At 44.2% G+C, this 17,575-nt stretch overlaps 1 protein-coding gene across 5 annotated transcripts in view; it reads left to right on the forward strand.

Moving 5' to 3' along the window:
- The window catches only part of LOC126353886 (potassium voltage-gated channel subfamily H member 8), a 1,477,332-nt gene that overhangs the window by 1,079,846 nt on the left and 379,911 nt on the right, over window positions 1-17,575 (forward strand). For 3 of the 5 annotated variants that reach the window (XM_050003103.1, XM_050003121.1, XM_050003113.1), the window contains exon 4: window positions 11,628-11,765. In XM_050003103.1, the coding sequence (XP_049859060.1) occupies window positions 11,628-11,765 (138 nt within the window). The remainder of the gene's footprint in view (window positions 1-11,627; window positions 11,766-17,575) is intronic. The other 2 variants (XM_050003094.1, XM_050003128.1) reach the window with 1 other exon arrangement.

The raw sequence follows: 17,575 nt of genomic DNA on the forward strand, positions 1-17,575 counted from the left end.
TCCACTTCAAAAAACTGCACATCTATACTGACAATATTTTGTATGATATCATTGTTTCTAATTGTGACTCATTAATTAGATCGTCCAAAATGCCACCCTTTTGCTTTTCGTGAATGACATAACTTAGCATTCCCGAACATTAAGAGCTAGATGCCAATATTTCTACCCTCCAGATATTTTTTCGAAACCTATACCGATATAAATACAATTCTGTCTGAGAGAATTTCCGCATAGCTAAATGCACCATTTTCGGATACCATAAATTACTACTACATCATTAATGTGTAACATGAATGTTTGTTTGTTTACTGCATTTTGACGACGACATGTACTCATGTCAGATAGTTTTATATTCTGACAAAATGTAACTTTGCAGTGTTCCTTGAAAACGGCCATAAGGCCGAAATTGCAATAGTAACAATAAATATTTTATACAGTCAACGGCGACTACGATATCTTTTAAGAAATATTATATGACTGAATCCCAGCCATGAGAAGTTAATTTAATGGTAATCCGTTTTTGCAAGTGCGAAAGAGACAATGGCAGTATGCGAGGAAGAGAGGGAGACAGTGGCAGTGGAACGTAGCTAACAGTGACAGAACAGTGCTAATGATAAGAGTGAAGGAACAGTGTCATGAGGGAGGGGGGTTAGGAATAGAGAGAAAGAAGACGTGGAAGTGGTTAAGAGTCAGTGTTGGCGAGAGGCAGTCCTCAGCTTGATTTTGGACTGCTAGTGATACTGAAAATAGAGTAAAAAAGCCATTGTTGTGGGCTGTAGCTGCCGTAGCTACAAGGTTTTCTGCACTTTCCAATCAGTCTTTTACATAAACAGGAACACATTCGGATTTTTTATACCCCTGTAGGAGTATTTTTCCGCTGACATTCACAACACTCTAAGAACACGCCCACACTATAATTAAATTAAATGGCTAACCTCATTCTATTCCGATCACCCGATGGCATTCTGCATGAGACGGTGTCTGAGCAACTACTCCCGTTCGGCTCCAAAAGCAGTACAAACGTATCGACTTCAGATCGATATTTGTACTGCCTGATAAACGTACATGAGTCGCCGGCTAACAGTGCTACCCCCCCACTTTCTCACTGACTTGTATATTTTGGTCTCTAAACCGTAGCAAGCAGCCTTCTTTATTGATAAAGCGTCCCCGCGGGACGAGAGAGGGAGCGCGGCAACGAGTTTACCGGTGGCCTTGTCATGCGTGATTTGCCAGCCGGTTGACACGCTGGGCAGCATAAAGAGAGCCACCATATACGTGATCGACACGGCGCGTCGCTGATTAAATTCACAGCGAACGTGACGCGGCCGTGTTTTTACGGCCCAAGCCGCGCTGCGCCCTTTGACGTGCCCGTGCAACGTGAGCCGCGGTTGTGTCGCTCACAATGGGCCCCTTTGCCGCCAGGGCTAAACCCACCGCCAGCAATCGTTCTGCAGGCTCCGCTTTGTGGCTGCTTGTCATTAGCTCTCGCGGTGTTCCAGGCGGCACGGCGACACCACCTGTCTCCTCTTTCGATTTTCTGCGTCGCGGCACGCATCTTTCTTTCTTTGCCGCGCCACGCGCGTAGCCATCGGGCTTGTGGCAGTACCACGAGGCCTGCCTGACACTTGTTCGAGCTCGCAGATACTCGTCTCTCTTGATGGAAGATTCCGGGGTTACTTATCACGCCCCAAAATTTAGTTTTATGATTTAAAATACACCAGCGGAAGTGGAAAGTGTTACATCATGAAACTTCTGTCCGATATTTGTCAGACTTTGTGAACATGTGCATCACATTACTGCTCTTAAATTATTAATCTCCCATTCCTTTCGGATGTGATATTCGTACTTTTTTAGCTTTTTTCTTTTAGTCTGTTGTCTATATAAAAGACCAAACCGAATGTTGCTCATGAGCCGGCCGGTGTGGCCAAGCGGTTATAGGCGCTTCAGTCCGGAATTGCTCTACCGCTACGGTTCTAACATTCTGCGTGGTGTCTGTTTGTTCTACATCATGTCTCCCTACCACTTTCGCGAAACGACGCTCTGAGCGTGGTTTTTTTTAGGGAATTGACTAGTTTGAACCTGGGACCTGTTGCTGTTAAGGAGACTCCAGACCACACATGACATGTAGAGTTCAGAAGAGTTCAGTGAGACTAGCGATGATATAACCAAATACTTAATGATTTCAGCGTCAGCTCGACTGCACTCCCTGTAAAAGAATCTTAATACTAACTAAATTTAGTGGAAGGGGTTCAAGGCTTTCCTATTTTTAGTTAGCTGGTAAAATAACGTCGAAAAATCAGTTAAGGTTACCATTGGAAATTTTATTGTACTCACAAAACATTGTTTATGAATTGCAGTATTGATAAAAGGATATGTTTTAATACAGGTTGGTAAAAACCAACTGCGTTCAACAAAAACGTGAACGAGTATACCCTGAATGGGTTTCCAAGTTCTACAATGCATCGAAGGATGACCTATGCCATCATCATCATCTGAGGTCATCAGTTGGGTTGGGTTGTTTGGGGAAGGAGACCAGACAGCGAAGTCATCGGTCTCATCGGATTAGGGAAGGACGAGGAAGGAAGTCGACCATGCCCTTTGAAAGGAACCATACCGGCATTTGCCTGGAGCGATTTAGGGAAATCACGGAAAACCTAAATCTGGATGGCCGGACGCGGGATAGAAGCGTCGTCCTCCCGAATACGAGTCCAGTGTCTAACCACTGCGCCACCTCGCTCGGTTGACCTATGCCATATCGCATCTATAATCTAGGTTTAAATTAAGTTTCACAAAAGATAAAACTATCAAAATGGTCTACAGTGACCCTCAACTATTTTTAATTACTTATCTAACTTGTCGTAAATTACAGTGGCTGATGTGGCTTTCCAATAACTATATAAAAGAAAAATCATCGCGTTTCGGATTTTTACTTCAAGTGGCAAATGTGAGCACCATGAGCTTTAATTGACGATCGACACTAGTATTACGTAAAAAGGGGGTGTAACAGATGAGACTTCTGCAGTTCTGAGTGAAGCTTTATGCCCTGTTATGCGGCATCGCGTGCGTTCATTACCTTGTCGGTGTTCGTCAGGGGGCGGCGGGCAGCACAGCTCCGCTCACCGCGCCATCTCGGAAGCAACTCTCTCCTAACTTATCCTTACTACAATTTACCGAAGTTGGTTTAAAAAAACTATCTGGCTGTGTTTCCATCTGACCAATCAGGGTCTCAATGTTAACCTTAAGCTCCACCTACAAAACTTCTGTCTATCCAATGAGAAACGTTATAGTTTTCGAGGTGGGGCAATCTTTTTAAAGTTTGCAACGTAACAAAGACGCGAAAAAGTCTCACGCTAAAACTTGCAGCTGGTGTGGTCCTTTTAGTGTTATCATAAGATCTGTACTGTTCTTCTGGACGGCTCTATCTATGAACATGGGCTGGGGGTGGTACTAGCGGTTAGCTGGTGACGTGGGTGTCCGTCCCTTATCGTAGGGCCTTCAGCTTAACAAGGTTTTGCTCTCGGCTGCTGTTCTCGTTTCTGCCCTCGGAACTGCGTGTGTCTCACGGTGGGAAGGTATTACATTCATTTAGGAATTCTTGTGTTAGTCTGTGGTATTCCATTTGCTCACTCGCTACTCGTATTACTTTGGTTAATTTAATGTCACGATTTATTCGGAGCTATGTGACATACTACAGGATTTGCTTATCATGTCAGGTGTTGGATTTGCCTGACACACTGTCGCAGGTTCGAATCCTACCTCGGGCATGGATGTGTGTGATATCCTTAGGTTTCAGTAGTTCTACGTTTTAGAGGACAAATGACCTCAGACGTTTAATTCTATAGTGTTCAGAGCCATTGTTGCACATGAATTGGTATCAGTGCAGGACATAATATTTTCAACATATTTTCAAGCATTGTGATGCTTAAGGGGAAAAGTCTATATAGAATATCTATATCAAAAGAAAAATCGTAATAGGTCCAATCACTAGAAACAACTTCGATATTCGGGAATACAAACGGATATTCGCGTCGTTGTCGCACGATATTTCAACAGCGTGCCTCGCTGTCTTCTTCAGGTGCTACCGGAGACTGGGCCTTGGGTCGATCGAGTCCAGTATTTATGCCTGGAAGGAGCTGGGCATCCACAACCGTTGGGGACGGCCAAAACTGGCGCGGACGGCAGTCGGAACATCCGCGACTGGAGGGGTCCATTGAAGCCGAGTCTGGCGGGCACGGACCACAGAGGGAAGACGGCGCGGACCGAAGACGGAACGCCCAGCTCCTTCCAGGCATAAATACTGGACTCGATCGACTGAAGGACCAGTCTCAGGTAGCACCTGAAGAAGACAGCGAGGCACGCTGTTGAAATATCGTGCGAGAACGACGCGAATATCCGGCTGGATTCCCGAATATCCAAGATGTCAACAGATCGCCGGGAAAGCATGAAGAATTGCACTACTAAAAAATCCTACATACTACCCTTTTTGCCACCTAGCACACACATATCTGTTTATCCAGAAGGCACCACTGCTGTAATTGGCCTCAGAACCAAACTGGATTTCTCTTTATTTCTGGATGGTTAGCCCCCTCCGCGCTGAGGTGGAGCTAAGGATTCACTGGGTCTGTGCTGCCGTTATCCCCCAAGGTGTAGAGATTGGAAGATGGCTGTCTGGGTCTCAGAAACTTCTTTCTGGTTCTCCCCCAGGGTCATGTCCCCTCACTGCTTCCAGAAAGTTCTTTTATGTAGGTGTTGTGCCATGGCTCGCCTCGTTATCATGATGTAAGGCCTCTTCTTGGTTGTCTCTCAGCCATGTAGACTTGCAGGTCGTAAGATGATACCTTAGCTGTGAGCGAGTTCAGCTTATGCCACAGTTCCTCACTCTCTATTTCATTAGAGACTTATGCATTTCCAAATTTTTCTGGTCTGTTAGATCTTATCTAACGGCACATTCCCAGACAATGTGTTCCGGAGTGCCGATTGCTCCACATTAGCAAGTGTCTGTGGTGGGAGATCGTATTTTTTGTAACTAACTGGGACATGGACCATGTCCCAAGAAGTAGTTACAGCTCCCTTGGTTGGAAGGAATTAATCATACGTCACTTTCCATGTTTCTTTTATCTTACGAAGAAACGGAAAGGTCCTCCTCTCACCCTCGTGATGCCAGCTGAGGAGCTACTCGACCGAATAGTAGCGGCTTCGGTCAAGAATACCATCATAACGACCGGGAGAGCGCTGTGCTGACCACACACCCGTCCTATCTGCCTCCTCCACTGAGGGTGACACGGCGGTCGGATGGTCCGGGTAGGCCACTCGTGGCCTGAAGACGGAGTGCCTTTCAATTTGCATACCTTTATTTTCTTATTCAATACGGCTCTTGTGTCCAGTATCTCCTTTACGTCTTCGTTATGGCAGGAGCTAACCACCATACAACCGTAGCTCCTTCCCGGACGCAGCTGCTTTCAGCCTCCTGTGCTGCCTGCTTTGTAAGTACGTGCAGCGTCTTGTGTATCGTGGCTGTCTGCACGCTGACAATACTGCCCAACTCCACCGCAATCTGTCAACCACACAGTAAGTTTAATAGTATTCGCCTTGACGTGAAACCAAACATCCCAGTCTCATCTTGTGGAATTTCTAACCATGCCTCCATCATGCATTTTTTTATGTGGTAGAGCTATTCAGAGAGATTTCGCAGAATATTTTTAGTAAAATGCTAAATATTTTTAGTAAAATACTAACCTAAGAACATCACACACATCCATGCCCGGGGCAGGACTCGGACCTGTGACCGTAGAGTTCGCACGGTTCGAGACTGTAGCGCCTAGAACCGCTCGGACACCAAGCCGGCCCGAACTCCACTGCCGTGTCGTAAAAAAGTTCGTAACGGAACAAAATCTACGGGTGCAAATGATATTTTGTTTTATTAGTGATGTAATAGAAAGTGTCGGGAGCTCTTTACGATTGTTCGCAGATGATGCGGACGTCTATGCCACAAAACAGTAGCGACTTGCAGAAGGATCTATTGAGGATTGACAGATAGTGTAGGTTCTGGCAATTGACACTGACCACAAATAAATGTAACATACTGCGCACACATAGGAAAAGAAGTCCATGACCAATTACTGGAAACAGTACACCGTAAAATATCAAAGAGTAACGATCCAGTGCGACATTAAGTGGAACGACAATTTAAAACAAACATTAGGAACTGCAGACGCCAGGCAGAGATTCATAGAAGGAATCTTAAGGATATGTAACTCATCCACTAAACAAGTGGCTTATAAGGCTTTTGTTCGACCAAATCTTGAGTATCAATCATCAGTCTGGTAACCGTACTGTGTAGTAGCGATAGGAGAGAGAGACAGCGAGAGAGAGAGAGAGAGAGAGAGAGAGAGAGAGAGAGAGAGAGAGAGATGATCCAACGAAGAGCGGCACGTTTCTTTACAGAACCGTTTAGTTAGCATGAGATCGTTACAGATATGCTCAACAAACTCCAGTACCCGACACTGAAAGAAAGGCGTTGTGTTCCAGAGCCAGGTTTACTATTAAGATTTCGAGAGAGTAATTTCCAGGAAGAGTCGGACAACATATCACTTTCTCCCACATACATCTCGCGAAAAGACCATGTTGAAAAAATTCGAGAAACCAGAGCTAATAAAGAGCCTTACTGACAATCATTCTCCCCACTCGCCAATCGCGAGTGCAACAGGCAAGGGGCGATTAGTTAGCGGTACCAGAAATACCCTCCATCCCATACCCTCGCGTGGCCTTCATAGTACTGACGTATATGTAGAATCTTATTATATTTATAGTAATAAGTTAAAGCATGTGAACAGTTCATGATCCTAGAAATCATAATAAGGAGGTGGAACATATTGTTACACTGATAACGGAAGATGCTTTACAATAAATCGAAACGCATTTGACCCTAGTAATCTTTACAGTTACAAAAGATCTATATAATTCAGAACGTAGGATGTAAGGTAGGTTAGGGTTCATCGCCCTGTCAAAGTCAAGGTCATTAGGGTCGGACCGCAAGCACGATATACACTACTGGCAATTAAAATTGCTGCACCAAGAACAAATGTAGATGATAAACGGGTATTCATTGGACAAATATATTATACGATAACTGACATATGATTACATTTTCACGCAATTTCCGTGCATAGATCCTGAGAAATCAGTACCCAGAACAACCGCCTCTGGGCGTAATAACGGCCTTGATACGACTGGGCATTGAGTCAAACAGAGATTGGGTGGCGTGTACAGGTACAGCTACCCTTGCAGCTTCAACACGATACCACAGTTCATCAAGAGTAGTGACTAGTGTATTGTGAAGAGCCAGTTGCTCTGCCACCATTGACCAGACGTTTTCAATTGATGAGAGATCTGGAGAATGTGCTAGCCAGGGCGGCAATCGAAAATATTCTGTATCCATAAAGGCCCGTACATGATCTGCAACATGAGGTCATGCATTATCCTGCTGAAATGTAGGGTCTCGCAGCGATCGAATGAAGGGCAGAGCCACGGGTCGTAACACATCTGAAATGTAACGTCGACTGTTCAAAGTGCCGTCACTGTGAACAAGGGGTGGCCTAGATGTGTAACCAATGGCACCCCATACCATCACGCCGGGTAATACGCCAGTATGGCGATGACGAATACACTCTTCCAATGTGCGTTCACCGCGATGTCACCAAACACGGCTGCTGTAAACAGAACCCGAATTCATCCGAAAAAATGACGGTTTGCCATTCGTACACCCAGGTTCGTCGTTGAGTACACCATCGCAGGCGCTGCTGTCTGCTATGCAGCGTCATGGGTAACTGCAGCCGTGGTCTCCGAGCTGATAGTCCATGCTGCTGCAAACGTCGTCGAACTGTTCGTGCAGATGGTTGTCTTGCAAACGTCCCCATCTGTTGACTCAGGGATCGAGACGTGGCTGCACGATCCGTTACAGCCATTCGGATAAGATGCCTGTCGTCTCGACTGCTAGTGATACGAGGCCATTGGGATCCACCACGGCGTTCCGTATTACCCTTCTGAACCCACCGATTCCATATTCTGCTAACAGTCATTGGATCTCGACCAACGCATCAATGGCGCGATACGATAAAACTCAATCGCGATAGTCTACAATCCGATCTTTTTCAAAGTCGGGAACCTGATGGTACGCATTTCTCCTTCTTACACGAGCCATCACAACAACGTTTCACCGGGCAACGACGGTCAACTGCTGTTTGTGTACGAGAAATCGGTTTGAAACTTCTTCATGGCAGCATGTCGTAGGTGTCGCCACCGGCGCCAACCTTGTGTGAATGCTCTGAAAAGTTAAACATTTGCATATAACAGCATCTTCCTGTCGGTTAAATTTCGCCACTGTATCACGTCGTCTTTGTGGTGTAGCAATTTTAATGTCCAGTAGTGTATTAAAAGAGGGGAAAAAAATCATACAGGCATTTGCCTGGAGCGATTCGGGGTAATCACGGATAAGCTACATCAGATGACTGGACACGAATTTGAAAAGTCGTCCTCTCCAATGCGAGTCCTGTGGGCTTACCACTGTGTCACCTCGTTCGGTGTGTGACGTTAGAGATGATCAATTTAGCTTGTTAGAATCCAGTTCATGAACGATATTCTGTTGCCTCTTGTCTGTGGATTATGCTCATTGTTAGTGCAGAGAGTGCTTGCGACTGACAGACTTTATCTTCAAGCTTTTCACACACAGGCTAAGCGTTGTAATTATGCTCAGTCAGGAAGATCGGGTGAATCAGCTCTTGTTGATCATGTTGCAGATTTTCCTCATTTTGTCAGTCAGTTCACTAGTCCGTACGTACAGCTCCTGAGTACAGCCTGGAACCGCAAGACCGCTACGGTAGCAGGTTCGAATCGTGCCTCGGGGAATGGATGTGTGTGATGTCCTTAGGTTAGTTAGGTTTAAGTAGTTTTAAGTTCTAGGGGACTGATGAACTTAGAAGTTGAGTCTCATAGTGCTCAGAGCCATTTGAACCATTTTAACAGCTCCTGATTTTCCTTTTCTTCTAAATGCCGATTCCATAATATTTTCCTGTTATCTCCATCTCCTTTATTTTCTATTTCCCCATTTCGTGATAGGTTTTAGAATACGTATTATGCCACGTGCCTTCTCGCTGTGCTGTATTGGCTGAGAATCGCTCTGATAGATATTACTTTCTTTTCATAAATATATTCCGTGAGTTTGTAAAAAGAAATCGATTTTTAATATTAAATGGAAACAATTATAACGTTATGCAAATTCATATTTGTTAGCTCACGTATCGGCAGCTTTCGGCTTCTTAGACTGTTTTCAGGTGACAAATGAACGTCAGAAGCACACACAAAATGACGTGCAACATACACAGATATTATTTGTACAGAAGATGCAAAAATTACGTAATTTACACGGGAAAACATTAAATTTTTGCAACCCAGAAAGAATTACATTAATTAAACAATGGTGAACAACATTTTAAATCCATTCCAGATCGACTAGATGTGCTACGAATAGGTCATTGCTGTCTTTGTACGCGCAGTGTCTCTCAGGCTTATTTCAAGTTCAAATCGCGCTCATATTGTCACGTTACGGGAAACAGAGTTTCTCTACACAGGATATTGCCGGCTGGGAAGCAAACCGTAGTGACGCCATTATAACATTCACAGGCTATCGGTAGATGCAAAACAAGGAATATATGGTTCTTAGTGGTCGCCTGTTACCAGCAGCACCACCCAGCGACCACTACCGACAAATTAGGGCTCACAGGCAATTCAAGGAGAAAGCAGTCCAATTTTTTCCTGCTTCTTTACTGGTGACTGGGAGAGCTACGTGGAAAAAGCGAACACGATGGTATCCATTCGATCAATTTGGACTCTTAACGCCCATTCAGACAGTACAAACCTCACAGTCCAATGGTGCTCAAAGAAGGGGACACCTGTAACGGAACCTTGACTAGTGGCGTCCCGTTCTCTTCGCCGATGAATGCAGGATTTGTAAGACGCCTGAGGGTCGTTGTAGAGGAGCGCAGAAACCGCCAGACACCAATGCGCGCCTCACGAGTACAACAGAGTCGTGGGTGAGTCAAATTTGGGCCCGGTACCATGCACGGAAGCCTAAATTCTAGGGGACTGATGACCACAGATGTTAAGTCCCATAGTGCTCAGAGCTATTTGAACAATATGAACTTATGATTTCCGTGATGTGCACTTTCGAACAGGTTTTCATTACACAGGGAAGTCACATACTGTTCTTTTATGTCCGCGACCTCAAGGGTAACATCACACTTATCGATATGCCAGCAGGTAGTGATGGAAATCGTTATGTCATTGAGCGTGGAACACGAGTAACAAGAAAATATTAGGCACTGCCTGACAACGAGAAATGAAGCTAATACTGTAGGTAACTGTGGGAAGTACATACTGAGTCGCGTAGTGCCTAGTCTCGCGATTCAGTGGTCAGTGGTAAACAATGGCGACGACTGAGCCCGTCGGAGGTTGTAGGACAAGCGGCGTCTCGCCAGGCAGTGGTATGAGGGTGAGCGGCGGTTGCACAACGGAGGCGTAGTGACTCGCGGAATGAATGGACCTGGACGCACGAAGCGTTGGTCGGTGGCAGGCGGCGACCGCTCGGGTTGACGGCGAGGCAATTCCCTGCATGGTTCAGGCAGAGTTCCTCTACGCTGTGATTGGCGGTGCGGATGAGTGGCTGCTAGTGGAGACAGCTTCGGCGGGAACTCTCCTGTCAGCAGCAAAATCGCAGCTTCCCTTATGTATGAGGTGGAGTGTAGTGTTTACCTTGACGGCATTTGCTGCTGCATCTGCATGTAAGGAGTTAAGTCTGTAAGGATATCTTATTATTCTGTGTGCTGTCGGGTTTGCGTAGGTAGTATTGGGCCAGAGACACCAACTCTGGTCCCTTAAACACTGCACGGTGAGGTACCTGGACGTTTCTAGAGGTCTCGAGGATCATGGGGTCCAGCTAAGCGGCGAATGATTGGTTTTACACACGAGTATGTCTGTCTGTAGAATGATTGGGTAGTGTTCTTAAATCAGTCGATAACTTCCAATTCTCAGGATACATCGTAAAGGTAGAACGTTGGAGATTTGAAAGACAAATGAAGAATCCTCCGTAGTGGCCTAATCCGCAGGGTTTGCCGCCGTTGAAGGACTGTACAGTCTCGGGCGGCTCGTTATAAGCATGTCTGGCGGAAGAGTACACGATCGGTTTTCAGGCCATGCGTACCAGGTGTAGGAAAATAGTTCCCTGGTTGTAGCGCCACCTCATTGTGCGGAGCCTTTCGTAGGTCTGATACTAAATGTATTGTTTACCAACAGTGGATATGCAGTCTCTAGTGCCAATTACAGTCTCGGGCAATCTGAATGTTTTGCGGTACAGCCGAATGTCCAAGGGGTACACACCGAGGTCTCACTGTTTCATTCCCAGCTCCCGATAAAATACAGGAACGGAAGTGCTACAAAAGTATTTGATTAGTTCACATTGTCACATTTTGCCAGTACATATTCGGTGATGTGGAATTATTGCTTCACTGGTTTTCATCTTTCGTTTTCCACTGGTGTACTACAACAGCTGAAGTGATGCTAACTTGTATTTTCAGGAACACCATTCTGGTGCCTGCTGGACATTGTGCCCATCAAGAACGAGAAGAGGGAGGTGGTGCTCTTCCTCGCGTCGCACAAGGACATCACGCATACCAAGATGGCCGAGTTGCAGATATGTGAGTTATACGACAGCGGTGAGTCGCATCCACCTCAGTGGCGTTTGTCGGTGTGCCTGCCTGGGCATGCGACCACCCCAGAACAGACCCCGCATGTTGCCTGACGCCTCTGCTCGGCTGTCCCTGCCTGGAGTCGAAGCCCTACCTCGCGCCTCTCTGCCTGCCTGAAGATCACAATTTGTTCTGTTCTTTCTTACTTCTGAAAGTAAAATTGTTTTTTTTTTTAATTTTCTTCTATAGTTACAGTTAATTCATATTTATTTGGTTGTTAACCCCATGAAGCATCGAAGAAGAAATGTTTCGTCACAAAAATCTCTTTACGACATTGGGAGTTCATTATGACTTCAGGTTGAGTTTTAACACATTACACTGGATGTATTGTAACTAGTGGTAAATTTTTAGGAATCGAATTCCTCTAATCAAGAAGAAAACCCTATATCAATGTGAGGCCTCAAACATTTTTCGAGCTATGAGATTGTCATATTAACTGAAAGAAGTGTCCGTTATCTTACTGTTTTCCTGAAAGTTATGAATGAGTTTCAAGATTTCACGCAATTGTATTGGAAGTACCCACTTTTCCGTATTTTAACTGTCTTATTTGCTTCATTTTCTTACAATAATACGTCCATCTACAATGTACGAAAAATATTCTTGTCTACTCTTCATAATCACAGTGTCACATACTCAACTCACACTCGTCATTCCATCCACAGATTCGCATCGCGAATTTGCCGTGACATACTTGAACAACACTGGCTAGCTTCATGACGTCTTACATAATGGTGATAAAACATACATGTTATTAAAAAAAGACGTTGAATTAATGAAGTCAAATTCCTTTAAGGTATGAGATGCGGGCTCCACTTCGCCACTGCAGTTCGTACCAAGCACTGTCGAATACACCTGGCATAATGTGTTGTCTTACACATATTCTTCCGCGACTCATACAAGAGGAGGGGCTCCTTCAATGAAGGATAAAGCTAACCCGCCCAACTACCATAGTCACACAGGAGGACGGCCAGTGGTTTAAAACAGGTATGCCCGTAAGCTAAAGAACTGATCCACCTTTCATATACACCCACATATCAGGTTGGCGTGAATTGGACTGATTTCTGTCGAGCACATTGAACTGTGCAGGAGTGCCGTCATGCATAAAACACTTGCTTTGACGTGCTAGTGGCATATCAAGCAAGTACTGAGACAATGTGTTCCGCAAGAAATGCTAGAACGTCGGTTCAATGAACAGGTTGTGGAAACTGCCAGGAGCTACAATTTACAATCTTATACCTCATAAGTGAATAGCCCCCTTCGGACCTACACTGACACTGTTTCATCTCCAATTCTTTACTGTGGAACCTGATTCTCAAGCATCGTCTACTGCTACTGATAGTTGTATTTACTGAGAAAGGATGTTATCAAGCTTAAAATGTTCAACTTTGTGCATCAAGAAGCTTCAAATTTAAAAATCCCCCTTTGAGTAATAAGTAGATTAGAAGGTTAGCGAATGAAAAGACTTCGAAAACTATATAGCAGAGTTATGACCAAACAGATTCATTGGAGTGTTTGAGGTTTATTTGGTAAAAGGCTAAACATTTATTTGAAAGAATATATGTTCACACATGCAGAACTTAAGTAATTTTATTTCCTAAAATAGAGTTTCTTTGCTGATGTACGTTCTTCCCATATTCGTCCACAAAGCGCAAATACGGAGTTTCAGTGAGATAATTAAAACATAGCGGAGTGAAATAATCGATAGGTCAGGCTTGCTCCAAAGAGGAACGGATATTATGAGGGATAGCGTAAAGTTTACTTTGTGTAGCTTCTGTTTACGGATAATCCAAAGCAAAAAGCATCGAAAGAATGAGAATGTCAACGTTCTAAAAACTAAATTTGAAAAAGATACGAAGAACTGTAACAAGTCTTACCTAGCAATAAATACAGGCAAACGACTTGAAATGCAGCCCAAACTAACCAAATGCCTTCTATTTACGAAATAATTTGCTAAACTTCCACTGACCATTTCACTGCATGAAACTGAGCGAGCCATAACACGGGGATAAAAAAAACTGCAAGAATTAGAAAGAGATGTTATAAAACGGTATTAACAACAAAAGATCATATGAAGTAGGAAGTGAAGTTATACGAGCCACACAGAAAAGCGCCTGGAAATATTTCCTTACAGCAGCGACAGTCTGAGGGACAATGTACCTGCATATCTGTTAGTGCCCACTTTTAATTATTGAATCAGCAGAGAGTGGAAAGAGAATAATGTCGTTAATGGGTTACTAAGAACAGTGCAGAGATTATTCACAGAAATAAAGATCAAGAAAAAATATAACTAGATGTAACACTCATCAGACGAGATTGTGGACAAAAAGCTGACATTCATAAATACATTAAATAAAAAATGGCTGCCGCACATTTCGTTCATTCTCCATTCTCTTTATGCTTTAACCGCCAAGGCAAGCGATTTTCTTAACTATTGACAGTTCGGTACTACCTGCAACCCAGAAGAATAGTCATATACTGTTTGTAAGGCCGAATTTGAAAGATACAGCTTTTTACTGTGTGGAATCAATGAGTTTGGAAGACAACAGGATAACGTACAGAGTGAACGATCCAAATTTATAAATTTATTCATGAAACTCCTGGAGAAGAAAGACAATACTGCATAGGTGGAGAGGGCGAAGTAGTTACAGTGAAGACACATGTGGGAGGAGAGAATACCAAGTCACCACACGACCATAGCTATGGGGTCAATGGTGATCAGCGCTAAGAAAGCAAGTTGTGTAATGAGCTCGTGCTCCATCTCCAACACTCTCGGTGTGTGTGTGTACAATCCAAGCTTCCTTCATCATAATTTCCTGCAAGTCGTGAACAAACATCCTTTTATTTTAAAAATTTATTTCCGTGAAAGTATATAATATAACAGTAAGAAGGAAGCAATTAGTAATAGCTGCACTACATAATTGTGGAGAATCTAAGAAAATCTGTTATTACTGAACTATTATAGGTAACTTTCTCTGTAAAACTGTAACTAAAAGAAGAAGTCTGCAATAATAACATTCAGATGACAAATAACGAACTCCAAACAACATAAATTTACAGTTTCTATAGATTAACGTCTATGGGAATGGAACTGCTCTGGACATTGAGAGAGCAACGCTTTGTTGCAGATACACATTCCTACCAACATTTAAACGAGTTATGAAAGGTTCTGTATTTGCAGCCAACACAACATCTCACTAAATGCGTATGTGGTATTTAAAAAGACACATTTCTAACACAGTTGCTTGATACGTAATTCATTTTTGTTATAACTGGTTTTCAATGTACTTGGTGAAGATCCATGGGGACGACAGCTGTAAATAAAATTCGATAAATGTTTCACCACATAAAAATGCATGATTGTTTTGCTTGGGATTATTGTTGTTTTTAAACTGGAAACTTGTGTTTACGAGTGTTTCATGTTTGCTGTTAACACTGATGTGCATGAGTATCTGAGTTTGTCACCTCTCGCACCTTCCGCCACTGTTCTGCATGATGTCAGTCCCGGCGCTCCGGCACTGCGGGCTACCTGTTGGTGGCGCGCAGAGCGCCAAACCACCTGTGGAGCCGTTACGGTGAGGTGCGCTGCACCGTAGAGATGAAATGGCCTTGTTTACTTTGCGGAAGCAGAAACGTATAGCGTTTATCCAGTGGTGGCGCCAAACGCTCACGAGCACGAGCAGGATACGGGAACATCTTCTCAAAAGTAAATAGATAGAGCCGCTACGGAATACCGAGTGTAATAAACTAATTGACTTTGCTGATCACTCACATCGCAGATGTGCTTAGCAAAATTAGGTAGCTACACTGGTAAAGTTATGAATTTATTATTACAAAAAAAGGAATACTTCTGCCTTGTCAATACTGTTCACACCATCATTGTGTGATTCATCACGTACGTCCAGTAGCAGTCAGACAGGATCATTACCGAGCGAGGTTGTGCAGTGCTTACGGTGTATTGAGGAGTGGATCCGGATATTCGAGGCCCAAATCTAAGACTAGTCATTCTGATTGATATATTCCATAACGTAATCTCTGTCCGCATCCAAGGCGGACACATCGGTATCGGCCGACAGCCGTGTCATCCTCCACTCATGGTGTCATTCGAAGCGGCATGAAGAGATGTGGAGTCAGCACAAAGCTCTCCAGGCCGTTGTCAGACTTTGTGACCTGAAGCCGCTACTGCTCGGTTTAGTACCTCCTCAGTGGGCATCACAAGCATGAGTGCACACCTTTAAAAATGGGACACAGCCAATTATCTTCCTCATATTTGTCATACCTGAGCTAATGCTCGTGTACTGGAGAAAAAATGCTGATGAACCTCCATCTTTCGAGATTCTTTTTCAATCTCTCAATGTCTCATGATAACTGAAATTCTTGATAAGCAATCAGCGTAATCAATGGATTCTATAGCGTGGAATTCTGGCTTGTTTGCAGATGGTTCCATTTTCTGATGTCCCCTCTTCTATTTTCTCATCTGCAGAAGCTTCGGGGCTACGAAGCAGCTGTTCACAAAATACTTTCACTACAACTCGAAGACTTGACAGTGATTATAATGTTATGCCCATGATTCATCGTTGTCAACAGCTGGAAATTCACAGCAGTTTAATGATCTCCTCTGCCGGCCGGGGTGGCCGAGCGGTTCTAGGCACTACGGTCTGGAACCACGCGACCGCTACGGTCGCAGGTTCGAATCTTGCCTCGGCCATGGATGTGTGTGGTGTCCTTACGTTAGTTAGGTTTAAGTAGTTCTACGTTCTAGGGGACTGATGACCTCAGAAGTTAAGTCCCATAGCGCTCAGAACCAATTGAACCATTTTTTGACCTCCTCTATATTTTGCGGCCTACAGATACACGTATCAATATTGCACATGCGTTTTCTTAATGCCATCCATCGACCTTCCATTAAGTCATCCTTTATGTCCTTTCTTATCTCCCGGGGTTCAGGAAGGAACTTGCTTGGTCCATCTACCTTTAATGCATCTCATTACGTGTCCCGCCTGTTTCAACCTGACTCTCATTACAGCCTTAATTACGTCTACTTTCACAGCCTCTCCAATGGTCTATATGTTTGTTTTCTATTCTCTACCGAATTTCTCAACATGTACCACTCCACTGATAGCTGAGCATCTTTGAACATTTTTCGCACTAGACGCACACGTATTACTGCCGCTCGTTAATACGAGTAATGCAGAATGGTTGGTAACTTTTCGTGTCAGACACATATTGTACAATCTTAACGTGGTTTCTAAAGGTCCTTTACAGTTCCTCGAAATGTACGGCACCAGATGTTCATTCTCTAGTCACAAATACCTATTGATGAGGTACAAATTTGTCTCCAAGCTGGTGCGTGACGATTGTTCCACAGAACTGATATGCATTTGAACGCCAAGTCATCACACTGAATTCAGTGTTGTGCTTTTCAAAGTAGAGGAGGACAATGGATAGAATTATTTGCGCCATGACGTCAGAACGTTGTGCAAAAGTAAATAGGAGCACCAAAGCAAAACCCATCAGCGCGGTACGGCTCTTCGGTACGAGGAAGAGGATATTCGTTATACATTGGGTCCTAATTCGGCTGCCATTCGACAATCAGCGCGTCTGTATTAGAACATCACCGGATTGTCCAAAGTCGAGAGGCCTATGGAATAGAAGGCTTTGCTCGTGCAACTGGAGCTTGTCACGGTAGGATGCCAAATAGTTCCTGCGCAACGAGCCGCGTATGTTCGCCAGGCACCACCACCACAACACACTGCCGTCCGGTACCCAAACCTTCCTTC

The sequence above is a fragment of the Schistocerca gregaria genome, chromosome 1 (assembly GCF_023897955.1).
Source record: "Schistocerca gregaria isolate iqSchGreg1 chromosome 1, iqSchGreg1.2, whole genome shotgun sequence".
NCBI lineage: Eukaryota > Metazoa > Arthropoda > Insecta > Orthoptera > Acrididae > Schistocerca > Schistocerca gregaria.